Raw genomic sequence first — 25,338 nt, 5'->3', positions numbered from 1 at the left:
TGCCAGCCCACCTAACCACCCATGTGGGACAATACCCCGGGGATTCTCATTTTTTATCGGTTAGTTACGGCGCTAAATTACCTCTTTTGACTACACTCAAGTAAAACAGTTCCCCCAAGCGTTGTGCGTATTTCCCCAGAAAACTGCGGGATCCCGATTCCCTGTACGGCTCACCGAGAGAAAAGACGGAGGTGATGCCAAGACGTTGTATGCCAATGTATAACTAGTCATTGTTTCTACGACTTCGATATAGGACATAAATAACATAAATAACACTTGGCATCGCTTAACAGTTGCAACTTGACACATTCCTACTCCGGAGACCCCGCCTCCCCACCAGAAGTCCAACCCCCGACATCCTTTTTAAACACTTTCGGGTCTTTTCTTTTCTTTTCCTTTCTTCTTCTCTCTTCAAGATATTCTTGTGATCAGCCAATATATAGCGTCATGGAAAACGTACTCGACGACATCTCCCACCGGAGATACAACCCCCTTCGTGGCTCCTCCATATTGGTCTCCCCCCACCGAACCAAGCGGCCCTGGCAGTGAGAATTATCATGACAAAATCACACTCCGAAACAACTTTGCTAATCATACAACACTCTAGAGGAGCCCAGGAGAGCCCTTCCAAGACTACCCTGCCCAACTACGACCCCAAATGCTACCTCTGCCCCGGCAACGAGCGCGCCCAGGGCGATACCAACCCCAATTATGAGAGCACTTTCGTATTCGTGAATGACTACAGCGCAGTAAAAGAAGAACAAGCGGCCTATGAGCCGTCAAACGAGGATGGTACGTCCAGCTGCCCAGCCCATCCGCACCACCCATACATACCAAGCTCACAAACCACAGAACTCGAATCGCGGTTCCTCAAAGCCGAGCCCGTAACCGGCAGGTGTTACGTGCTCACCTTCTCATCCGCGCACAACCTCACCCTCGCCGACCTGGCGCCTCGCGAGATCGTGCCCGTGATCGACGCCTGGACAGAAATCTACACGGCACACTTGTCCCCAACGTCCCCGCTAGTGAAAAACGCACCCGCAACAACACTGCCGCCCACCTCCCCCTCAACAAGCGTCACCAAGCCAAAGGAGCAGTACCGGTACATGCAGATCTTCGAGAACAAGGGTGAGGCGATGGGGTGCTCAAACCCGCACCCCCACGGGCAGGTGTGGACGACTAGCTCAATGCCGGAAGAGCCCGCCGCCGAAATGGATCAGTTGACCAAGTACCGCCAGCAGCACGGCGGAAGTCACCTGCTGGAGGACTATGCGGCGCTAGAGAGCCGCAAGCGGGAGCGCGTTGTGTTTGAGAACGAGGCGTTCCTGGTTGTCTGTCCGTGGTGGGCGACGTGGCCATTTGAAACGATGATTGTTAGCCGCACGCACAAGCGCGCGCTGGTGGATTTGTCAGAGGCCGATAAAATGCTTCTTGCCGAGGCGATCGCTGAGACTACCCGTCGCTATGATAATCTCTTCAAGACCCACTTCCCTTACAGCATGGGTATCCATCAAGCTCCGCTGGATGGCACTGAGGAAGAGGTTGAGGCATCTTACCTGCACTTGCACTTCTATCCACCTCTGCTGCGAAGCGCTACCGTGCGTAAATTCTTGGTTGGCTATGAGCTTATGGCGGAACCTCAACGTGATATCACCCCCGAACAAGCTGCTGCTAAGCTGCGGGCTTGCGGTGGTGAGCTGTACAGGAAGAAGATCGATTCATGATCTGTCTTGGAATTAAAAGAAAAAAAGAAAAGAAAAAGAAAAAGAAACGAAACGATCGTGATGAAGTCTGGTCAGAGTTGTATCAGAGTTGAAGACATTTCCTCCTATATGCATAAATATTATTTCCCCTGCAAAAGGTTTTGTGCATAGTAAGGAAGTTTAATATAAACAAGGATGGGATTTCGCGAGCTAGACGAGCATCCAAGGACAGTATTCACCACGTTAACGGGCGAAGGCCAATATTTCTCCGCAGGGGCCGATATTTATTAGGAAAGGACGATTTTCTCGAAATGAAGTCACGCCCAACTCTCGCATACTAACAAACAACTCCCGTCTCTTCTCCTAGCCTTGGCTTTTCATCTTTGAGTCTGCTCAAGCTCGTACGCACTACATAGATCGAGCACTGATTTGCGCAAGTGTGGACTGCTAACATAGAATGTCGCTAATAGTCTCCCTCGTCAACTGCGTCGCATCTTGCAAAATGCCAAGCACGATCAACCCGTTACCACAACCCCAAAGGCGGAAGACTTTGGCAGAAAACCCTACAAGACGGTCAAACACGGCAGAACCTTGGTCGAATCGTCACAACTACTACATACTACCAAGATAAGTAGTGACCCATACCATGTTATAGCTTGGCACGCCCTAATGTGGAGTATATGGATGGATGGAAGATATCACCACATACAAGAGAGAGCCTGAAGAAGGATAATAATTGAGCGGATAGCTTAGAGCTATTAAGGGAGGAAGAAGTAGGATGCCTAGAGATAGAAGTGCCATTTGATCACATGTATGGGCGACATATGACCATCCATGTCATCATTTATAGTTGTGTTTACTTGTCTCCTTCCCCCAAGCTAAACATCCATCGCTGTCAAACCATCTTGCTTTCCAAAATACTACCCTTTGCAGTCCTCGCCATGGCATATAATACCAGAACGACCTGCTTCGATGCTCGATTGCTCCGCGGCCTTGTAGGTACTACGGTCACCACATACGACCTTGTCTCGGATGTCGAGTTACCGCATTCATCGGCAGTCTCCCGAACATGGGTCATCACGAAGAAACTCAACGAGAGGGTATCCCCTATGACAGATTACGATGTCAAGATGGGCCGCGGTTCAGCTAAGACAGTTGGCAAGTTCCTGTGCCACTTTGCAGGGGACCCAAACCAAATAGCCTTTATGCGGATCTATCAACAGATTCCTACCACTGGAACAGAAGACGCTGACCACGACACTCTGGCTAGACAAGCCGTTGCTCCTGGAGTTTGTGGCGAGCTTGAGGCCTTCAAAATGTTGCAGAGTGGAGGCTGTAGCGCCGTTCCTCGCTTTCTTGGCTACGCAGAAAGTATACAAGGAGATAGCGACCTCCTTCCTGGCGGCTATATTAGATATCTTGTGTGGGAAAAGGTCCCAGGGGAGCCTCTAACAAAGGAATTCTTCTGGGACTTGGATATTACCGCGCGTAAAGATATCCGCGCTAAGTTCCGCGACGCCTATAAGTAAGTCTATGCAAACCTCAGGCAGGTAGATATAATATTGACATAATAAAAAGGCAGATGCTTAGTTGCGGGGTTACACTAGGCCAATCCAGGATCTCGAAAATCATCTTTGATCAGTCCACAGGCAACCTGTACGTTAGGGATACCATATAAATACATGCGTTGGAGATATATACTAATGAACTTTAGTCATCTCTCGGGATTCCGAATGGGATGGCCAATTATCGATAAAATCGAATGGTCAAAGTCCCGTTACGTCGAGTTTGAACTGGCGAAACCAAGTGAAGGAGACTGGTACCTCCACCCGGAGAAATGGCAGTGGTAAATAAATAATCAAGTTCATTCCAGATTGTCAGATCTCTTAGTCTCTTTCTTAGCTTCTGTAGTTTAACTTCTTCAACCATCAATCAATCAATCTCATATTGCACCATGCACTTCGACATCCACGTAGACCTCTCCTAGCAGGAATGAATAATCCCTGCAATTTCTCCACTATGTCTGGCTTCTCTGGCTCTCAAGGGTGTAAGTAACTATCATATGGTCATAGTACCACGAATTTTCAGTCACCAACGCCACCCATTATATCAAGTAATACATCTAGCATTGCTCTGTGGGCTAACTTATTTTCACATGCTGAATGGCTTCGCCCCTCTGTCACGATCTATAACTATCACATACTTATCGCATGTCAAGGATTGTTTGCTCCCTTTATTTCCTTTGTTTGTTTCTTTCTTCTCTATTTAGCAATGAGGAAAGAGGTTTGTTTGCTACGTAGGATAGCTCTGCTATAAGATCCCTTAGGATTTACTACTTGCTCTATCTCTTCTCCCTATCTTTGCTTTCTAGCTTGAATACATTCTTTCTTCTTGATTGAATGGAAAGGATATACCGCAATCTAGTATAAACTGGTCGAGACTATACACCACACTTAGCCGACATGTTTGCTGAGAGCAATATTGATATAGTAACGGTAGGATCGCACCATAGGAGCTTTAACACCCTTCTCTCGAAGAAGGGGCATAGAAAGCGTTTCATTGTATAACTGGGGAGGATACCCTACCTTTTCCTCCTATTGTCGAGCGAGCCGTCTACCCCCAGTCTACTTCACTAAAGCCCCTCCCGTAAGCTAGATAGGTCAACACAAGCTAAGCCATGTAGACAGAAGCGTTAAGTTATACATAGTTTGTGGTCCAACATGCAATGCTCAGTTCCCTCCATGGCTATCTGTTCCATGTGTTGCGCTGCGTCAAACTATTTCCCGAGGCCATCCTCTTTTCCAAAACCACGGAGTTAACTCAGGTACGCCTCACGCTGGGTGAACATCCAAGCCAGCGATCCCGACGCAACAATCAAAGGGTTCAAGAACCGGCCCTTGAGCGAGGCATTGCCCAAGACGAGCTCGCCAATAAAGTGTGACAGCGCAATGCCGTATGTCCACATGCCAAGGTCGTACGCGACGGAGTTTGTAATGTTGTAAGCAGCGGTCATGCGAATGACTGCAGAGAGGAATGTCCAGGTTCCGAAGATGCGGCCGGAGAGCGGAGTTGCGGGGACCTTGCCATTACTGTAGAGTAGGGAGGTGTATTCCGGTGCAGCGTAGGCTTGTAGGCTGTTAAGAGCGGAGACGACCGAAACCTACATGTATATAGAGAGGTGGTTAGTTCAATTTGGGATTGTTATCTAGGGGTTCGGAGTGGCAGTGGTAATAAGATTGGAGAGGGACACAGAACTTACAAAGAAAAGCCATTTGGGCAGGAAGCCCTCGGATTGAGGGAGATAGGCGAGGTATTGGTCCATTTTTGAGTGAGTGTGATGTTGTTTTTTTTTTTGCTTGAAAGGAGATTGGGGTTGTTTTTCTGACCTTGAGAGGCCGAGGATGTTCGGGGGGAGTCTTGGCATTGATCTTCCCCAACAACCTTGGAAGCTTCGCATCAGTTTGCTCAACTTTTTTTCCCCTTCTATCAACTTCACATTATTCACGTTTTCTTTACTCATTATGGATCTCTCGAAGCATATTGAGTGTCTATCCAAATGGCCAGCCCATATTACCCCTGGCTTACCTACTTATGGAGCCTTGTTCCTCCTGGCGACTGGTGGGCTGGTCATTGCCTGCAAGGTCTGGACGTTCGTGCGGGTGCTTCTCAGCCTGTTCGTGCTTCCAGGTAAACCGGTAAGAAATTGGATATTCAGTCCTTCAAATTTATTAGGATGAAGCTAATTAGAATGATTAAAAAGCTTCGCTCGTTCGGCCCCCCGGTAGTTGGGCCGTGGTAACGGGCGCCTCAGACGGTCTGGGCAAAGAATTCGCACTGCAATTGGCCAAGTCGAAGTTCAACATTGTGCTCGTATCACGAACAGCCTCGAAGCTGGCAACCCTGTCAGAGGATATCAGCAAGCAGTTCCCGCAGGTGCAGACCAAGACACTCGCAATGGATTTTTCACGCAACGCCGATGCCGACTACCAAGCGCTGGGTGAACTGGTCTCAGATCTGGACGTGTCCGTGCTAGTCAACAACGTTGGCCTGAGCCACTCGATCCCCGTTCCGTTTGCGCAGACCCCCGCCGCAGAGATGGCTGACATTGTGACCATCAATTGCACCGGCACGCTGCGCGTCACCCAGCTTGTCGTCCCGGGCATGATGCAGCGCCGCCGCGGTCTGATTCTGACTATGGGATCCTTCGGTGGTCTCCTACCAACCCCGTTCCTCGCCACTTACTCCGGCAGCAAGGCATTCCTTCAGCATTGGTCTACTGCTCTAGGCGGCGAGTTGGCCCCTTACGGCATTGATGTGGAACTTGTCCAAGCCTACCTGATTACATCTGCCATGTCCAAGATCCGTCGTGCCTCGGCTTCTATCCCTACCCCGCGGGCTTTCGTTCGCTCCGTTCTATCGAAGATTGGTCGCAGTGGTGGATCGCCTACCTATGCTTACAGCTCGTCGCCCTACTGGAGTCATGGTATCATGGCCTGGTTCTTGACTTCTGTTTCTGGGACTATGGGCAAGCTTGTTCTCGGGCAGAACAAGTCCATGCACGAGAGCATTCGGAAGCGCGCCCTTCGAAAGGCTGAGCGTGAGAATGCTAAGAAGAGCACTTGATTTGTTCGATTTGCTGTTGTTGCCGACTACAGGGAGAATACATAACACACTAGCCATTCCTATTGCGCCCACCCCCCCAAATCGGACGGTTATGCTCTTCTTGGGCATGATATATATATTATTTGAAATGCATGATGGGTTCGAATGGGTGTCTAAACAAAAATATCACAATAATAGGAATAATATCAGTTATATCTCAGTAGTACCGACTTTATAGCCTGAAGGTGGTACATCCTACATGTATCAACCCGAAAGAGTCGAAATTTCTTATCGATAAGCACTTATCACCCCACCTTGGAAGCTCTGGAGGTTCTCTGACCGTGGACAAATCTCATGTATCGTCTACAACGACGGGCTCGAAATTGCACATGTTACAGACCGATTTGACATATTTGGGTGCTCGACGTCCAAAGTCATCATGCCTCAAATGACCCACGGCAGTGGCGATGACAAAAATTCCACAGAATCAAAGACATCGATCTGTGACAATCGCATCCACCTCCTTCTTGCCGCAACCGGCTCAGTCGCGACTATCAAAATAGCCAATATCATCAACGCCCTCTCCCATCATATCCACAAGCTCTCGATAAGAGTAATCCTCACCACCAAAGCCAAGCAATTCTTAGCCGGTCAGTCCGCCGAGCAGCCCACCGTCTCGTCCCTCATTTCCCTCCCCGGCGTGGAAGCCGTCTACGATGATGAGGCGGAGTGGGGACCTGAGCCTTGGCGCCGTGGTGTTGATATCTTGCACATCTCTCTCCGACGCTGGGCAGATATCCTTGTCATTGCTCCTCTTTCCGCAAACACCCTAGCCAAGCTTGCCAACGGACTTAGCGATAACCTATTGACCTCTGTATGTCGGGCCTGGGATACTGATGGCCATGTTGACGGGAAACGAAAACGGATTGTAGTTGCACCGGCCATGAATACGGCTATGTGGCGGCACCCAGTGACCTCCCAGCATATCCGGGTGCTAGAGGAGGAATGGGGCGTTAGAAAAGACGAGGACAAGGGAGAGGGGGTGGGCTGGTTCGAGGTTCTACAACCGCAGTCATCCAAGGTGTTAGCTTGTGGGGACATGGGGAGTGGCGCTATGCTAGAATGGACCGAGATAGTCAAGGTCATCGAAGACCGGTTAGGGTTGAGTGATCAGAATCCATCCTAGACTCGTTAGGATCTGTCCCTTCACATTCCTCCTGGATTCCAATTTATCACATCCTGCCCCCAACCGACTATGTGGTGACATTTCCAACTCGTCCTTTTGGAAGTCTTTGATGGAACTTCTACAATATCTTTTCTTCCGCTATTTTACATATTTCTTTTGATCTAACACCAAAGGTGTTGAATTGGTAAAATGACTCTATTGAAAGAACCAGACGAGTTCAAAGTTGCAATCATGATGGTCCCAAACAACTGTCGTACTTTGCTCCTTATGTGGCGGAAATGAGATTTAAATACCTGCCGCACCGCACTATTTATTCACTTTTGATTTGAACAAGGACTAGGGTGAAGATAAGGAGAAGGAATAATAAGTGAAATTGAATCAAGCAGAAAGTCCACGTGCTATAAACCCAGCTGCCTCTTCAGTTGCATATTCAAGGTCGATCTAAAACAATCCATCCGCATTCTACTCTCGATCATGAGGCATAGTAAAGCGCCTTTCTCCAATTTCTTGGTCTAGTGCGCGTGCCCTGAAACGTATCACCCGATCTGTCATTAGAAAAGACACTTCAACCGTAACCTCCAAGTAGTAGACCGTCTGTCCGGCGATGATTTGACGAGGAAACCGCGCAAGGTCAAGGCCATTGAAGTGACATTCAATATAATCGATGGGACGCACATCTATATTCAACCATTCTTAGTATTTCCGATCATTTTCTTGAGACTGTAAGCACAGAGATGTGGGAACTATAGACGTACCGGAGTTTCCAAATTGTTGTGGTGCAACTGGGAGATTGGACTCATAAATGTCCACAGGTTTGACAAGAAGATCGCCCTCCCAATGTAGTAGCCAAATTGTACAGGATGACTGGAATGCCTTTGAGTATCTCTGGCCCTTTTTCCGGAATTCATCTGTTAGATAATGCCAGATAGTGGATATTCACATCCTACACACCTTGCATAAAACCCAATGGAGGAGGAGATCACGCTCATATCCAAGCCTCTGTGACTCATTTTGGTTGGAGAGAGCGAAAGGTTGAACCGATGCTAGACCGTAATTTCGCCAGCACTTGTAAGTTGGAGGAGAGTAGCCCCGAAGGCCTTGAAGTGCCGCCCCACGAACAGTAGTCTCTCCCCTATGAGATAGATGTTAGATTTCTCCCTAACCTTGCAGCATACAAAGAGGGATTTCACTCACGGCATCGAAGGAACAAGCACGGAAATGTTGTTCCTGTGTTTTAGGGCACGTTGTAGTGCTTCCTGGAGATAGGGCGAGGCGGTAAACCCGCCAACCAAGACGACTTTCTGTAGAAGAAGAATGCTAATGTTATTCTCACATGTAATCCACGAAGCAATAATGAAATTCACTCACGTTGATGACATCCCGGTCACATCTTTCATTCGCAGCTCTGATCTGAGACAGAAGGAGGTTGAAAATTGAGCTGACAACAGGCTCGTACAAACCTCGAATATCTTGGGATCGAAGAATAACACGTTTTCGTCTTTGATTAGAGAGTGCGAGATGGCTGCCAGGGGGATTGAAGTCCAAATCAAAGTGCCAGGTTTGTTCTCCTTTGCCATCGAATAATTCTTTGATTTTTTGAAATTTCTTCATGACAAAGCTTCCTGGTTGGATCTCGCTCATGGGCAGATTATCGAACCCTCCTTCAAGTCGACTAGACACTAGTTCATAGAATCGACTGTCTATAGCAGTTCCACCACATTTAGCTCCTATTGCCTATTAGTGTCAAGGTCAAGTCAATTGTGTCTTTTGTATATCATACCCATGGCGGCAGTGATCTGCTCAATAGAGATTGTTGGAGCAACATCTGTGACATAGTATGTTGTAACATCCTGTTTATGATTTTAGATTCTGAGGTGCCAACAATATAATGGGGTATATCTCACCACTGTGCCACCTCCACAGTCACAGATTAGAACTCCATCATGAGCCTAGGGGTCCAGTGAGCAAAAAGCTGAGTTAATCAAATTGTCCTTCCGAGGGCTTGACTTACCTGAAGGTTGAAAGTCTTGTCACTGAAAACGGCAAGAGCTGCAGCCTCAGGTTCCGTTGCGGTCCAGAACCGATCTAGAGGGTCTCTTCCAAAGCCTGCCATTTCAATTGCTTGACCCATTAAGAGCTGTGTCTCTTCAGACCATGTAGCTGGCATTGTGAACAAGAAATCGACTGGCACTCCACTTGGATCCTCTTTGTCGCCGTGAAGAAGCTGTACAACTTTGGGGATATGGTATTTGATATGTGCGCAGATCAGAGAAAGATAATCTGCCACAGTGTCCACAGCTTGCTTTTGGTCGGGCAACTTTAGGATCTCTGAACCGGTGACCGCCATCAGCATTTCATCGTTGAACCCACTATGCTGGACATCTCTGTCCAGTAGCAGCTTTGTCCAGGCATACGATTGCATGCCTGGCTTAACTTCAAATCCCCAGAGATGTGGTCCTCCATTGTGCGTGTATGAGAGCAGGGATGGAGTATTACAATTGCCCATAATACCCGGGGGCCAACAGTCCATCAAAAGAATGCTGTCAATGTCCGGTTGAGCAACTGTGTCGGTCTTGGTAGCAAAGGCAATCTCTATTTCCAACAGGAAATCAAATTCGTTAGCAAAATAAATGAACTCCTGATTGACATAAAACAGGCTTTCTCACTCGTAAAGGTGGTACCGTAGTCCACCGCCACAACCAGCTTGCAGCCACTCCCCACTTCCATAATGCTCTCGAACTAAGAAATGTAATGCTTATGCTGTGGGAGATATACCTCGGAAGGACAATTTGAATTAAAAACTCGTCGTAGATGCTTAGTTTTATACATTTGATGAAGCTCTAGTGATTCCAAGCTGATGTTTCTGTTTCTGTCGTCTTTCAACATGACCATCGTATGTTTCATTACATGTAAGACTCCGCAATAAAATAGATGAGAAACAGAATCGCCTGGTTCAGACAGTGACAGAAAGACACATTAGGGGTTCTATTTCCTCTTAATTAGTTCCCGGTTTTGTTCTACTTCAAATTACCCTTTGTAAATACATAAAAGTTGTGCTTACTCGAAAGAAGAAATTGAGGAGTGTGTTGGTACTTGTTAGTCTCTCATAAGGGATTATAGTTTTCCTAATAGTTTCATTTAGCGTCAAAAAGCACATTTCTATCTCTAATGTGAAAGTTCGTGAAGTTTTGCACTAGTTCCACAAAACAAAGTAGTAAAAGTTCAGATTTCTTTATCTCTAATGTGAAAGTTCGTGAAGTCTTACACTAGTTCCATAAAATAAAGAAGTAAAAGCGCGTAGATACTTAATTCATTGCCCTAGTTCTATCTAGGCTTAAAGTACTCCGCACTTATTTCTTTATCTCTAATATAAAAGTTCGTGAAGTCTTACACTAGTTTCATAAAATAAAGAAGTAAAAGCGGGTAGATACTTAATTCATTGCCCTAGTTTCATCCAGCCTTAAAGCACACGTTTCTTTATCTCTCACGTAGGTATAGTAAATTTCACCGGTTCCAAAGAGGAAATTTCCAAAAAAGTAACAAAGAAATGTGTTTCCAGTCTCTCGTACCGGTCTAAAAGCAACAAAGAAATATATGTGTGTGTAGCACTGCTTCTCTCCGATTCACCGAGACATAAAGTGGAACATGTCGGTACTATTATTTTCTCTTTTCCTTTATTTTCTATCGTTTCTTCTGCTATTTCTTCTGCTATGGATACTACTGAATCGAGCCGAAAGAGACAGAACTCTCATGTAAGTAGCTTTCCCCCTTGCTGCTATATGTTTGGTCTAACACACCTTAAAAGAAAGACCCTCCACCTCCAGAACATCAGCAAAAGAAATCAAAGATGTCTGTCCCCGCAGCCCACCAACGAAATCACTATCCTGGACATACACGGCTTCAATACATCCAGGAAGTTCTTGAGATGAAAAACATGATCGATGCCGGGTTGTCAACTTGGACCGGGCCATCCAACAAAAAAGAGATGGAGTCTTCGTTCCTATTCACCCCATATGTCCAGTCTTTCGCCATTCAATATGCAAAGTCCAACCCTGAGGATGTGGACCTTCTCTCTGAAAGCCAGAAGCAGACCATCATCAGCAGCCTTGCGGGATACTGTGTGCAAGAGGAATGGGACGTTCTTATGGGACTTCTTCCTGGCATGGTTCGTGCGATGATCCTTGAGGTATTCCTGGAAACTCTGATTTACAAACAAATATTTGAACGGTTTTTCATGGCCCCTTTTTGGTACTTGGATGGAAAAATGTCTCCGTCAGACGAAGGAGATGAGACGTTCGGTACACGCCTGCAGCATCTGTATGACAGATTCTATGAAAGTATGTATCCAGCTTCCCATCCAAATATATAATTTATTGACCATGGTCTTTCAACACTATAGCCAACCCTCTCATGGCGGCATTTTGGAGATCAGAAACCAACCGCCTGGCAAACGCGACGGCTGAAAATCTAGCATCGAGCACACTCCTTGCAACTCATCATCGGAATCGCCGCGAGTCTCGCCTCGATCAATTTGTGGATGACACTCTCTCCAGTGAGCCTATCAAGTGGCTACTTAGAGAGCCATCAAGCAAGGAGGAGGAGGACGAGCGCTATGAGCTCCTTCAATGTGTTTATAAGATAGCAGCACAAAAGGGTGTTGAAATTGGAACTGTACGAGGACACCTTGATTATCAGACGCTCGCGAAGTTGCCTGAGACCTACACCACGGGTGATGGTTGGAGGATGTTGCAACATGAATACAATCCAACGAATTATGATAACATACTGGATGGTCGTCGGATCTTGATTGTTGTTTACCCCGGAATTATTCGCAGATATATTTTGGCTCGTCACGACCATCTCACTGAGTTCAGCCTCCCAGCATACGTTGTGGTTCAGAAGGGACCTGAGGAGAATGAGGATCAGAAGGGACCCGAGGGAAATGAGGATCATCTCACTGGGTTCAGCCTCCCACCATACGTTGTGGTTCAGAAGGGACCCGAGGGAAATGAGGATCAGAAGGGACCTGAGGAGAATGAGGATCAGAAGGGACCCGAGGGAAATGAGGACAAATTCTAGTTGGAATTGGGTTGTCAGTTCACTTTTCATTTTGTATTGTTTTGTGTTCGATTCAATAGTCTTCTCTTTAGTTTTGCCTTTTCGCTTCTCGAACAATTCATCTACATTCTCGTATTCCATAGGCGACCACGCATTAACTGTACTCAATATATCTTAGACGCAGCATTGTAGGCACAAATACTACACGTATATTAGACGCATGGTGCGAATACTCCAAACGTCCGCACGCGCTCCACCATTTCCGCCTCCGGTCTGTCTTCTGCCCATCTTGCTATATCTTCGGCTTCCTCCCTATCTCTCTGTCGTTGTTCACGGCTAATTCTACTTCATATTCCTTTATTGCTTCTTATTTCAGCCTCTGACCCTCTCGGTCATCCACTCTCGCTTTTACTTGATCTAGAGCTTCTCCTTTACGGACTACCCATCCTTTCCGTCGTATAACAACTTCGTTCCCATGAATTCCTTAAGCTGCATCCAAAATGGGATGATAGTCTCATCGATGGCGCTGTGTGGGCTTTTGATAGTGAACCATATAATTCCTTGAATAGATGAGGTTCATCAATAGCTCGGGGAGCGGTCTCATATTGTCCACGGAATATCGCAAATTCCGGCCGGAGTCCGAGCTGTATGCCCTTCTCGATATAACCCTCTAGGCTCATGCATTAGATACTAATACCGTAGGAGACTCGGCCGTTACCTATCTTGGCATAATTACCTATTTAGTTCCAAGGTTAGGGCTGCCTACAATGTTCCAGGGTTATAGTTAGGTACCTAGGTAGCTATGTAGGCACCTACCTAGGTAAATAAACTTAACCCATCCATGGATAATAAGCAAGCCACTAAACTTTCAAAAATGAAAGACATAGGTACCTACCTAGAGGTACCTAGGTAGGTAGTAACTAGGTAATAATTACGATAGGATGATCCAAAGGTAGAGAACTACAGCCGTAGACGTATGTCCGTAGCCTTGCACTTTCATCTCACTGTACAGCGAATATCATGGCCACTTTACCAGAAAGGCAGCCTCTCGTTAAGGGCGGACATTCCCGAATGCCAGATAAGCTCCCCTCTACATTTGTTTCGTCGACGGTACCCTGTATATTTGACAATACCGTCATTCTTGCGGCAACCCACCCCACAGTCTCGACCGCAAATCCATCAGAGGACGGGTGGTTCATTTCAGATTTTTACGCCTTTAACTATCTCTTAAAAGGCTTGGGTATGCATCAGACATGGATAACCGCAGCTGACCCAAGAAAATTAGTGGAGAAGTATGGTCCATACCTCCATGGTAACCCGTATGAGGATCGAAAGGTCTGCCTTGATAAAGACATGCTAGACCAACAGCAAATTACCCCAGTCACCATAGTTCGCTCGGGTGAAATGATCGATCGGGTAATTTCAGAGGCAAAACGGGCGTCAGAATTAGCGAAACGGCATGAGGCGCCACTTCTACTACTCTTCTTTTGCCATGGGCTACCGAATCATCACTTATTGTTGAATAATGGAAATAGCCATAAGGGTCTCAGCATAATCAATCTTAAGGGCGTGCTTGAGCCAGGTGTGCGTGTGACTCTACTTAGCACCGCTTGTTATTCGGGGGGTGGATCACCACCCCCAAGCTCAACCACACCGCCATGACAGCTGCTAGCTGGGAAGACGATCCAACCACGGGAACTTCGAATGCCTGGTGTATATCCCAGAGCATTGGGCGAAGTTGCGGGTCCGTGTTTGTAAGCACCTTGTTGGAAACTTTGTCTAGTGCGACAAGTCCTCTTCTCGAAGAACCTGGTCTGGACACCAGCCTATCAGACCCACAGCAAAGTCTTCAACCAGATAACTCCAACAGCTTGCAGACTTTGAGCTATAATTCATTTTGCGATTCCGTTTGGAGTACATGCGAAGATCGCATAACACGGCTCTGGAGCTTCCAGAATTTCAGGTTTTCTGCCCAGGATGATGCCTGGGAATACTCGTGGACAGGAAGAACAGGAATCCCATTGTCCCACTTTAGAAACCGGTGGGATGGACTTACCTCCTACCCATATCAAGGGCCTAGTGATATCAAGGACCTTAGAAATCCACACCCCAAAAAACAATACATTTTTGGAGCAAGATCCGAACAAAACTGCATCAGCAAACCAGGTTATTGATGAAATGACTGGCCATATGGCTCATCGAAGACTAAAAGGAATGGCCAGAACTTTCCACCAAACCTGTCCTGGTGACTGGGATCGTGGTAAGGAGGTGGGCTTTGGAGGCACGCTCCGTGGATTTTACGAGCGTGACGAGTTCCAGGAAAAAGCGCCGATGTTTGAAGCGGCGATACGCTTTAGGTGGGAGGCAGCCCTTCTCGCAGACTACATTCTCGAGTTGTTTAACCTTCCTGCTCCTGGTAAGGAGATTTGCATCATGTGGAACCGGTTTTTGTGGCTTGAACATAAACTGGAGACAATGCCAATGCCCGAATTGGAGGCACGTTGGCGGAAAATGTACAACTCCCTTTCTGGTTATTTCAAGACTCCTTGCTTGGGAGAGCAGGGCCCACCTTTCTACCGACCACTACATTATTTGGTCGCGGCCTTTTTGGAAGCTGATAAACCAGAGGATGAGACAAGTGCTATAATTTCATCCATTGGGGATTTCATGAGCACAGTTCGGATGTTTCACCAGCAACGTCTGATTGAGGACCAAGAAGTACGTGGTAGAGGCCGCGAGTGGCTAAAATCCGTCGGTCGACGGGCTCGCGAGTCCCTCTCGCCGCGTAAAAGGAGACGCCACTCAACATCCGTGTCTTGCTAAAGTTTGCCCGGGCAAGGCTTAAGTGCTCCCTTGCTACCTTGCTACTTGAAGAGGGTCATTTGTATAGTATTTGTATATAAAGCTTGACAACTTTATCATTAACGTATCCTGGCCAGGGGTCAGAAATTAATTATTATTAACATTACTGCCTGAAGGTGCGTCATTAGTGGATTCGTATACATGTCAGATTATTAGTCTCTCTGTAGTTTAACTTCTTCAACAATCTATCAAGCTCACATTGCACCATGCACTTTCGACGTCCACAACGTGGACCTCTCCCTAACAATACACTATGGATTAGACATAGAGGCGACTAGATAACAGGCCTTATCTAGAAGTAATCGTACCGGGATACTTACCGTCCGAGGTTAAGACTTGAACGAATGTGTCCGTATCAGCCTGCGGGCCGAGCAAAGCGTAATCAGCCAGACGAGAGGTGTAAAGCTATGTATATCGCACGCCATTTCCTCGATGATAAAAGTCAAGAATCAAATTAGGTCTTTTATTTAAACTTTAACTCCAAATCCAAAAGATTAGAATGTGAATTCCTTTAAAATATGATAACAACGCTATGCTATGCAAACAAGGCTCGGAATTCAACCTTGGACATTTCTATAGCTTTACACTAGTCAATAATATCTAAAAATAAGAAAAGACACAGAAGGACACCAGCATCAAATATCCACACACTTATCCACTCACAAGAGGATCGGGCGCAAGATTGGTGGCTGTTATAGCAGCACCATCACCTGGCGTTACCGTGCCCTCGGAAGGACTGTCAATCTCTTTAGACGTATTCTTCTCTTCGTTCTCACTCTTGCTCGGATGCTTTGTACCCTTTTCACGCATCGCTCCACTTTCAAATGCTTCTTCGGGGAGAGGGCGAACATGAGGCTGGCAGATCCACCAAGGCCTTCCATATTCCGCAATCACTGCTTTAGATCCCTGCAAACTCTCATTGTGTTGTGCTTCAAACTTCTCGGGAGACGCCTCGTACTCCTGAAGTCCACCTTTGATGGCCTCCTCGAGGAGAACCAAGGTATGTTCAAAAGCGGCCATGTCTCCTGGTTTCGATGTAGCAAGAGCATCTCGAACGTTGGTGTGAGTTGCAACCATTGGCCGCAAGACTTGGAAAAGGTGGCCCTGCATGAACCCGAGGCTAGCAGAGTGACACTTCTTTCCCTTCTCGGCCTTGCTCCGCTTTTGCTTCTTCTTAAGCGGGCCATCCTGGTGGTCGTTCTCTTCGGCATCATTGGTTTTTGCAAACTCATCGACTGGGTCGGATGGAAGATAAAGCGGCTTCCTTTCTGGAACCGGCTGTTCGAGAACGTATTTATAGATAATATCCAGGTATCGTCGCAGGATGGCGTCGATTCGGTAACCGCCCTTTCCATCCCGACCGCGCCAGTATTCTCTTCCTTCAGTACCAGCTGGAGGTGGCTTGCTGAATATGGATGGGTCTGATAAATTTCCTTCCGCGCTCATCACGGCATCGGCCCCGGTCGCCTCGAGACAGGCTTCGATGTCACTGTAGTTAAGAATATTGCCATTGGCAAAAATCACCGTATCTGCAGGTAGGTTGTCTCGTAGATAGCGGATGTAGCCCCAGTCTGCGACACCAGTGTTGTGACCCTTCTGTTCCCGTCTGCGTCCATGCACAGTGATGATGCTGGCCCCAGCGGAGAGAATCATTTTAGCGTACTCCAGGGTCTTCTCCTTGGTCTCCTGGATACGGAATTTTACCGTGATAGGGATTGAGAGCTCAGTGTGCAACCGATGGACAAGTTTATAGATCAAGTCCCAGTCTTCTTGGAGGAAAGCTCCGTAGTGTCCCTTTTTCGCGATACCCTGTGGGCAGCCAAGGTTCAAGTCCACAGCGTCGCAGTGAGGTGCGACATGGCGGGCAGCCTCCAAGAACTCATCTGGATTATTTGTGCAAAATTGGACGAAAAGTGGCCGGTCAATTGCGGGATTTCCATCCAGAAACAATTCATCCTTGCTTCCGACGGTTTTGCGAGTAGGTTGGAAATGTTTGGCACGGACATTCTCTTGTTCGCCGAATAGACGAGCATGGAACATTGGGGTGTATGCGAGTAAAGGCTTCGGGTCGTTTGGTGGCATAAAGGATCGAGTGAGCATGCGCCACGCCTTTGGAAAACATTAGCGTTGGTCTGCAGATATTTTGTACTTGAAAGGCGAACTTACGAATTCAGATCTGTCGACCATTGGGGCAACGACATATTTTGGGCTGCCAATACTTTCATAAAACCTTCTTCCAAAGAGCTTCTCCTCAGCCTGAGGCGCAGCCGTGGAGGTCTGCTCAATGCTCCTCGGTGGGCTTGTTTCGGAGGCCATTTTTGAGAGATGGGACAGGGAAAAGTGCCGGGAAAATCGGCCCAGCAAAGGGCTGAGAGGCTTAAAGATACCTATGTTGACGCCTAGCAGAAAAAAAAAAGGTAGTTATAGGTCAACGATCGCCTCCAGTCGCACCATAATGGAGAAACAACTTTTGCGAAAAGCATCGTTATCTCATCCGGAATTACTATTCCCCGTCTTATCTTATCGTCGCGGGGATCCAATGGATCTGGAGATTCCAACCTTGGAAATTTGGAAGTTGCAAACGCGTTGAACTCGTGGTCTGTGAGATTGACCTTTGCATCTGATGTTTATAAGGTTACCTTTCCATATTCCTTTTCTCTTATCCCTTTTAAGAGCTGATTGATCAACCTCAACAGCCCATGTTTGATTACATAATCTGATATGGATGCCCCGGCGGTGGCCAGAAACTAACCCAGTAAGTCATGGAGTCCTGCGATGACAATCAGGGCTCGAAAAAGAAAATCTGATGCATATGTAATATTGTGTGAGAAGGGACTGATATTGTGAAGCTAATGTGTTGAGGTCCGGAATTTGATATAGTTCTTGAACACTCACTACTATCATCTCTCAACTGTTAACGATGGACGCGTCAAACGGACCAGGAGGTAAGTCCCGGTCCACCCAATCTTTTGTCTAAGCAATTTTAACTGTGCGTTAGCCCCTTTGAATCTTTGCTTATCTGAACGTGGGCTATATGCTGCCCACGTGAGCGGCAAGGGCCTGGTTGTTCACTCCAATGTAGCCTCGGAAAACAAGGAGGTACAGATCGCAAGGATCAAAGAGATCCCACTTAAAACACTGAAATACTTCAACGCGGAAAGTTCCCATGGTTCATCAGATGATGAGGTCGTCTCCCGGCAGCGGCTCCTGTCCGCAAACGACAGCCGAATTTCGGTCTGGCAGCTCACTCCGCTTGAAACATTCGCCGAGATTGAAAGCATTGAGCCGGGGGCATTAGCTGTCGATTTTGGCGCCAACGAGAATGAAGTTCTTGTGTTTCATGCGTGGCACACTAAACTCAGTGTCCACTCATTAGAGACCGGGCGCAGCTCAGTCATTAAGACACCAAAGTTTGCCCATCATCTTGGCTTTGGATATCGGCCAAAAACCAGGCAACTCGCCATTCTACTCAAACCGGAGACTTCGGACCTACTGACCGTCCACGAGCCCCGGTCCTACGAGCTCGTCAACAAGACCGTGCTTCCAACAATTGACGCACAAGGGTTGAAATGGAGCCCAGATGGGAAATGGATTGCCATCTGGGATGTCGCTAGTGCAGGCACAAAGGTTCTGATATTCACAGCGGACGGTCAACTTTTCAGGACATATTCTGGACCATCTGGGGTAGATGATTCCTTCGACCTCGGAGTGAAACAAATTGAATGGAGCCCTGCTCCCGAGCAGGGCACTTCCCAAATATTGGCTGTGGGAAAGGTTAATGGGAACGTTGATTTGCTCCGAACACGCACTGTGAGTTGTCTTCTCAGTATGTGCGGCATTATTTACTAATTCTATTCTGGTAGTTCTCTTCCGCAACCACACTTTCACATATCTTCCAAACAGACCAGCAATGTTCCCATATTTGGCGCGAGCGATACGCTAGTGCCGCAGGAGACGCCGAATATGTCGAAACATCCTCCTCGTCTGCATTGAGCATGAGCCCCGAGTCCTTAGGGCCACCACGGGGCGTCTTGACAATGACCTTCAGCCCAGACGGTCACCTCCTTGCGACCGTTGACACTGCACGGCAGAATGTCGTTTGGATTTGGTCACTAGAGGGTACCCCAACACTTGCATCGGCTCTAGTTCACGAGCAACCCGTTCGACAGATTGTTTGGCATCCTTCATCGCCACAACTTTTGATTAACACCATCACGAATACATTGCCTGCTATTCGATGGTGGTCCCCACATGATCACCCATTGATTGCTCGCGTTCCTATTCAGAGGAGCGATAATGGAAAATATGATGTGAGATGGGTCGCAGGGTCAAATGTGGACTCGCCGTTCTGGTTTAGCTCGCCGGAGCAACATGTTATTGGATATTTGTCGACTTGTGAAGGTGCTGTTGAATTTGAGATTCTGAACTCAGTGACCAGCAAGAGTTTGTCTTGATTGAGATGACGTGCAAGTAAATGCATACATGTATTTTTCTAACAAAAAGAACAAGGACCCAAATGAGTCCAGTCAGATAAATGACTCTGATTAGTGGGATGAACTGGCTATCGCACTTGATGTACGGAATTTCACATTCGAAGGCCACTTAGATCTGGGATTGAGCAAATATATTAAGATAATACTAAGGCGACAAGTTTGTTCTACTGGCACAACGGCGTAGATATGCAGATAATCTGAGATCATGAGCCCCTTCGGTCGCTGGAGAAATTAATGACCACCCTACACGGTGCAACGTCGTCGTCTTCTCTACTAATCCATGCCCATGGAGCCTTTCCTGCTATGTATTCCATTGGCCTGCTTTTATTGTTGTGTATGCTTGTACCTATATATATTATAACCGAGTGTCCGCTTGTTGACAAAACCCTGAAGTAGTACGTAGCTTCGGATTTAATGCAATGCAATGCAATGCAACCTTAGTGCCTTAGTTTAGCCTAATGCTGGCCTAGTGTTGGCCTTAATCCTGACTGCCTTTAGATCCTAGGATACGGTGTTTTGTAAAGCTTTCGGCACGAACCCAACATCTTTAACTACTACTACTACTACTACTACTACTACTACTACTACTACCTCGCTCTATTGGATATTCAGCTGGCCTATATAATTGTAATTCAGGTATCTTGATTTTCTACCATACCAAATTAACTCATTAAGGCACCATTGTATATTTTAAATTCGAAAGTAACCCTGGCCGCTATTTCCCTGTGTATACATAGTTCATAGTTCATATTTCTCTTTTCCCCCTTCTTTACTCACAGTTGTTATTCCGTTAGATTATATTTTGCTTTCCTTCGAATCACATATTATGTCTTCATGTAGCCAAACGCTGCTAATTAGTTAGTTCTTAAGTGATTACAAAATTCTCCTACTCACTGTCGTTTATCCTTCTGCGGCAACATATGGGTAGGTTATGCACCAAGTTATGATTACAAGCAACTAAAAGACAAACACTCTTATAATCACGTTGAAGTTACACAAAATAACTAAAGAAAAAGACAAAAAGATGACTCCGATAGGGGGAATCGAACCCCCGGCTGCCGTGTGAGAGACGGCGATGTTAGCCACTACACCATATCGGATGGTTGAAATTCTTTCAGCAAATTACGTTATTAGGCCTAGCCCTAGCCTTTTCGGTCCACCGTCATGTCATGTCATAGGGCCCTCCTGCGTGGTTCTATAAAGTCCTCCCCATCGCCCCTTCAACTTTCTGGCTCTCCTGCTCCTCCTCCTCCCCCATGAGCGCCTTGCGGAGGAGGCATTTTTGCCATTGATCCGGTTCACCGAGCTCCGCCACCCCCGCTATCGCCGGCATGAACCAGCCAGTCCTTTGCGGTCCTTCGAGCCCTGGAGCGCAATCTGCGCTGCTTCCTTCGCCCTGCCCCGTTCCCTCTCAGCCCTCGCCATTACGCTCGAAAAGATGAGGCATTTTTGCCCTTGGTCCGTTATATAACATGTTAGTCGGCCGATCCGTCGTCGATCCATTGCGCCCTTTGTTTCACTCGCCCTAAACCCTCTGTGGATAATCACCTATGTGCAGCGGGTCCGTGAATCTGCCTTAGGGCTGAGTACGAGAATGAGAGCCTTGTGGCTGATGGTGTCAATCAACTTCGGACCGAGGGGAATGTTGGTTAAAATACATCAATTGCATATTCGACCGGACGCTCCTCCCTACAATTTACGCAAGCCAACGATATAAACGTCTGCGAGAGCTAGATAATATGATCAACCCCTCCTTTCCCTGCTCTTCATGATCTGAAGCTTCCATAGCGGCCATGTTGAGGCGCTTCAATGATCTCTGAAATCGCTCGCCGACTTCCCTAGACCGTTTGCACGCCTCCATTCCCCTCGGTCCTTCGTACCATCGTTCCATTTTCAGAGTGGAACTCAGCTCGCCAAGTACGCTTTGTCCTTGACGACCCCTTTGACGTGGTCATCCATTGGCAGACACGCTGAGATAGACGGATAAGACAACAGGGGGTGAATCCGTATGCACGTACCGAATTGCTCTCTGTTGGCGACTGTTCGTTAGATAATTTGGTTGAAAAAACTAAACTTCGCTTACCTTGGACCATATCAGCAAGATGCGTTTGATTATCGAAAGATGCCACCTGTTCGAGTAATGAGAGTATAGTCTCCCATTTTTTGTCCACCCACTACATTCATAGCAGTATCAAATCCTTGAGTATTTGAGTGGCATATCTCAACCTTGGAAGGTTTGATGGGTGCTCATATTTATTCACTCTGCTTCCCCGCATCATTGTCCTTAACACCCAACAGATAACAACAAATTCCATTTATCCACAGAGATTTCATTGACTTGAATTAGACAGTTTAGTGGAAAATGAGTGTCCTACGCTGGTTTATTGGCCGTTTCTGCATAGCAATCACTCGGGTAGTTACCGACCTTTTTCTTTATCACCTGGACCATTCGTACCCGCAAAATGTTGACTTTTGAACAGCAGCATGGCGACCTTCCAGCCAGTTCATTTTGTGCCGAAAAACCGCCAGGGGGAAATCTTGGCTTTAACTGTGACACAGATCCTTGCTGTGCCGCACAGTCAAAATTCGGGGGCAAACCATTGGTGTATCTACCTATCGGTATCTCCCAAGAGATCTGTCCAATTTGATTGTCAGCCAAGCTACAGCGCCCCAAGCTCTATTCTCCAAGGCGGTTCTAAAGCCCACCTTATTGTTTCAGAGTTGACGTGTAAGGTACCCGATGATGCCCAAGCAGAGTTCATCATCGATGTGATACCCGGGCTTTCAGTCTCGCGAATTTACAATTTGCTCATTGGAAATGGCCGCCACAAGTACGAATTCGATGCAAATGGAGTGTGGTGCAGATTCTGGACTCTTGGTCAAATCGATCTTTTACATCAAGTCCAATTCGCCACGAACATGGATCAAATCACGGCAGCAAGATCCGCCATACGGAAACTATGGCCGGAGCAGACGCACCTTGCTCTTGACCAGGGGGCATATTATCCGTAAGGCTTAAGTGTATTATATTTGTGAGGCTGGGCTTTTAAGCAGTCCGACTAGCTGTACGGAAAATGCATGGCTGCGCAACTGAATATTCCTATTCTATTTATGCTGTAGGTCTACCCTCCCCCTTGGATTTCTTCACTTCTGGGGTCCTCAATATTGAAGATGCGACTAAATTCTTGCTTCCTACCAATGAAACAAGTGCACCTCCTGATGTTATAGACATTTCCAATTTCTGGTACAATATAGACCGCTAGTTTGTCTATATCGCCGTAGTAGAGTTTACGATGTGGGTGCCCACCTACAGATTTGCTTATCCTACACGGTTATTTTCTTTTCCTTCATTTTCTTTGTCTAATTATCCTAATAGAAATGGCTCCGAGGACGATAGGAAAAGGAGGGTGCATACTCCATAGTAGAATAAAGGATCGGAGAACTAATCAAAGCCCGTGGAATTATGATCTTCGTGCCCGGAAATGCTACGGCATCTATTTTCTTTCGTTCCTTTCTTTTCCTTTCTTCCTTTTGATGGGGGACCCAATAACCGAAGGGATATGTCTTTGTTGTGTCAGATTAGGTGCCCGAGAGACATTCTTTATGAACACTCTTTAGTCAAAGAGACGATGAAACGAGGCTTAGACGAAACGATCCACTTTGCAGTTCTGGGTATATATTTTTGAAAATACCGCTGGATGTCTTTGTTCTTATTCAATTGCCTCTGGCTAGGCGCCACTCTCGTTGTGTTTATGGATCATTCGCCGGGTCTCGAAGTCTATTCTTTTAGGATAACATTCTTTCATTTTCCATCAGGAAGAAGGGGATAATTTATTGAAAAGGCCCGAGTCCGCACTTATAGAAACATCAGGTCTCAACTGCTCCAAGGCATCTACAATTCCCCTGTCCAGCCACCATGTCCGGGCGGCTAGCCAACTACCCCTGGCCAGTGAACTTTTATTATGGAAAATTCGCAAAACATAGTGAGGATCCTCCACGAAAGTTCGTGTCCAAAAAACAAAGAAAGGAAGTTCTCAACCGTCAAGTAAAGCCAGCTGCAGATGTGGCCAGAATTCTGGATGAGGCGCAAGTTCCCAATCTTCTTTGGGGCACGATGGCCGCCTGGTTAATTGGCGACTGGAGACCTTATAATGAAGTAAGTGAGTCCTTATGTCTTGTTCTCGGATCAAAGTCTAACTCTCTAGGATATTCAATTCTTGGTTCTTGATCATCTGATTCAGACGGCCTCTGATGCCTTATCCGCTGCTGGAATCGCACCTTGCACAGACCCTGAATGCGCGGTCGTAAGAACGGTGCACAATGATTGGCTTGTTCCTCCGGTGCATTTTCATGTCAAGGCTCTATATCCCGAACACGACGTGCTACGGCTGTACTCCAAATCGACCTATCTTTGGTGGCTTCCAGACTTTGGGACATCCGCCCCTGCTGCAGACGATCCCCACTTGATACTTTCCAATGATTCTCGACACCCACCATATGTATTCAACGGAATGTCAGGTCCGTGGACTGAGGTTTATCCAGTTAAGGTTCTCACCCGAAGCTCTTTCACTGAGGCGGCCTTGTGGTTGTTGTTTCGAGATTTTGAGCATGCCAATGGTTTGTATTTTCAGTGGCTCGACTTGATAATTGTAGCAAAAACGCACCCGGAAGGAATAACCCTCCCCCCTAGGTTCCAAGCTATGTGGACAGAATTTACTATCCCCGAAGAACAGCGTACGCGAAGAAGATGGGAACCAGTGGTCGAACTTATGGAAGAAATGAGGGCTAACAACGAAGTGCCGCCTCCACCTCCCATTAATTGGTTTGGGTCAGTGAAGATAGCTGAACAAGCTGGCCGTTGGTTCTGAGATGGTTTAATTTGCTTTCATTTTTGGTTTTGCTTGTTTTGCTTCATGTTGACTTGTTTTGTTTCATGTTGACTTGTTTTGCTTCATGTTGTCTTGTTTGGCTTTCATGTTGTCTTGTTTTTGACTTGCTTTTGTACCTCTCTTTGATTTTCTTTGTTAGGGTTGTTTGAAACATTAGTCCTGACTCGCCCTTGCAAAAGGACATCGCTTTTTTTGGGGGCGGGGAACGAAAGGGAAAAGAAATAAAAATAAAAATAAAATAAAAAATAAAAAATAAAAAATCGGTCTCCGGGCCAAAACCAATATCTTGAAATATTGAAATAAATAATTGTACAGTCCCGGAAACAAAGAGAATCCCGCTTGGATCAATGTACTGAGATTCAGAAAGTGAGGCAAACCCCTACCTTCCTAGCTTTCTCATACTACAGTAAAAATAGGTCAGTTTCTTTGAGAAGTAGGAGGTGAGGTCTCGGGGCATTGAAACTTACCACCTTAACACTGTCTTACAATATGGTGATTGTAAGCAGGTAAACAGTATCTAGCTAGTATGTTTATATAAACCCAGT

General features: G+C 46.7%; 12 protein-coding genes across 12 annotated transcripts; 9 read left to right on the top strand and 3 right to left on the bottom strand.

Moving 5' to 3' along the window:
* Positions 1–447: 447 nt before the first annotated feature.
* N7516_000740 (UDP-glucose:hexose-1-phosphate uridylyltransferase) lies at positions 448–1,724 on the top strand (the record flags this gene model as incomplete). Its single annotated transcript, XM_057213462.1, has 3 exons — positions 448–545; positions 608–792; positions 853–1,724. The coding sequence occupies 3 exons, from the start codon at positions 448–450 to the stop codon at positions 1,722–1,724; spliced, it is 1,155 nt and encodes a 384-aa protein (XP_057075345.1).
* Positions 1,725–2,644: 920 nt separating this feature from the next.
* Positions 2,645–3,553, top strand: N7516_000739 (uncharacterized protein; the record flags this gene model as incomplete). Its single annotated transcript, XM_057213461.1, has 3 exons — positions 2,645–3,228; positions 3,321–3,359; positions 3,418–3,553. The coding sequence occupies 3 exons, from the start codon at positions 2,645–2,647 to the stop codon at positions 3,551–3,553; spliced, it is 759 nt and encodes a 252-aa protein (XP_057075344.1).
* Positions 3,554–4,518: 965 nt separating this feature from the next.
* On the bottom strand, positions 4,519–5,025 carry N7516_000738 (Erg28 family protein; the record flags this gene model as incomplete). The annotated part of the gene is made up of 2 exons (XM_057213460.1): positions 4,519–4,863; positions 4,963–5,025. 2 exons carry the CDS (start codon positions 5,023–5,025, stop codon positions 4,519–4,521), a joined length of 408 nt encoding a protein of 135 aa, XP_057075343.1.
* Positions 5,026–5,104: 79 nt separating this feature from the next.
* On the top strand, positions 5,105–6,326 carry N7516_000737 (ketoreductase; the record flags this gene model as incomplete). Its single annotated transcript, XM_057213459.1, has 2 exons — positions 5,105–5,390; positions 5,464–6,326. The coding sequence occupies 2 exons, from the start codon at positions 5,105–5,107 to the stop codon at positions 6,324–6,326; spliced, it is 1,149 nt and encodes a 382-aa protein (XP_057075342.1).
* A 418-nt stretch (positions 6,327–6,744) lies between these two features.
* N7516_000736 (uncharacterized protein) lies at positions 6,745–7,491 on the top strand (the record flags this gene model as incomplete). The annotated part of the gene is made up of 1 exon (XM_057213458.1): positions 6,745–7,491. The coding sequence occupies one exon, from the start codon at positions 6,745–6,747 to the stop codon at positions 7,489–7,491; it is 747 nt and encodes a 248-aa protein (XP_057075341.1).
* Positions 7,492–7,953: 462 nt separating this feature from the next.
* Positions 7,954–10,218, bottom strand: N7516_000735 (Hsp70 family protein; the record flags this gene model as incomplete). Its single annotated transcript, XM_057213457.1, has 9 exons — positions 7,954–8,168; positions 8,247–8,382; positions 8,443–8,623; positions 8,686–8,792; positions 8,860–9,218; positions 9,272–9,341; positions 9,396–9,440; positions 9,503–10,083; positions 10,158–10,218. The coding sequence occupies 9 exons, from the start codon at positions 10,216–10,218 to the stop codon at positions 7,954–7,956; spliced, it is 1,755 nt and encodes a 584-aa protein (XP_057075340.1).
* A 983-nt stretch (positions 10,219–11,201) lies between these two features.
* On the top strand, positions 11,202–12,570 carry N7516_000734 (uncharacterized protein; the record flags this gene model as incomplete). The annotated part of the gene is made up of 3 exons (XM_057213456.1): positions 11,202–11,243; positions 11,297–11,828; positions 11,891–12,570. The coding sequence occupies 3 exons, from the start codon at positions 11,202–11,204 to the stop codon at positions 12,568–12,570; spliced, it is 1,254 nt and encodes a 417-aa protein (XP_057075339.1).
* A 1,956-nt stretch (positions 12,571–14,526) lies between these two features.
* On the top strand, positions 14,527–15,372 carry N7516_000733 (uncharacterized protein; the record flags this gene model as incomplete). The annotated part of the gene is made up of 1 exon (XM_057213455.1): positions 14,527–15,372. One exon carries the CDS (start codon positions 14,527–14,529, stop codon positions 15,370–15,372), a length of 846 nt encoding a protein of 281 aa, XP_057075338.1.
* Positions 15,373–16,062: 690 nt separating this feature from the next.
* N7516_000732 (tRNA-dihydrouridine synthase family protein) lies at positions 16,063–17,727 on the bottom strand (the record flags this gene model as incomplete). Its single annotated transcript, XM_057213454.1, has 2 exons — positions 16,063–17,520; positions 17,578–17,727. 2 exons carry the CDS (start codon positions 17,725–17,727, stop codon positions 16,063–16,065), a joined length of 1,608 nt encoding a protein of 535 aa, XP_057075337.1.
* Positions 17,728–18,331: 604 nt separating this feature from the next.
* On the top strand, positions 18,332–19,865 carry N7516_000731 (WD40 repeat domain-containing protein; the record flags this gene model as incomplete). The annotated part of the gene is made up of 3 exons (XM_057213453.1): positions 18,332–18,356; positions 18,410–19,221; positions 19,275–19,865. The coding sequence occupies 3 exons, from the start codon at positions 18,332–18,334 to the stop codon at positions 19,863–19,865; spliced, it is 1,428 nt and encodes a 475-aa protein (XP_057075336.1).
* A 2,523-nt stretch (positions 19,866–22,388) lies between these two features.
* Positions 22,389–22,916, top strand: N7516_000730 (uncharacterized protein; the record flags this gene model as incomplete). The annotated part of the gene is made up of 1 exon (XM_057213452.1): positions 22,389–22,916. One exon carries the CDS (start codon positions 22,389–22,391, stop codon positions 22,914–22,916), a length of 528 nt encoding a protein of 175 aa, XP_057075335.1.
* A 904-nt stretch (positions 22,917–23,820) lies between these two features.
* On the top strand, positions 23,821–24,772 carry N7516_000729 (uncharacterized protein; the record flags this gene model as incomplete). Its single annotated transcript, XM_057213451.1, has 2 exons — positions 23,821–24,060; positions 24,110–24,772. The coding sequence occupies 2 exons, from the start codon at positions 23,821–23,823 to the stop codon at positions 24,770–24,772; spliced, it is 903 nt and encodes a 300-aa protein (XP_057075334.1).
* Positions 24,773–25,338: the final 566 nt, after the last annotated feature.

Source organism: Penicillium verrucosum (assembly GCF_028828655.1).
Source record: "Penicillium verrucosum strain IBT 35672 chromosome Unknown utg000001l_segment0_segment0, whole genome shotgun sequence".
Lineage (NCBI taxonomy): Eukaryota > Fungi > Ascomycota > Eurotiomycetes > Eurotiales > Aspergillaceae > Penicillium > Penicillium verrucosum.
The sequence above is the reverse complement of the archived record's forward strand: the minus strand, read 5'-3'. Positions and strand labels throughout refer to the sequence as shown.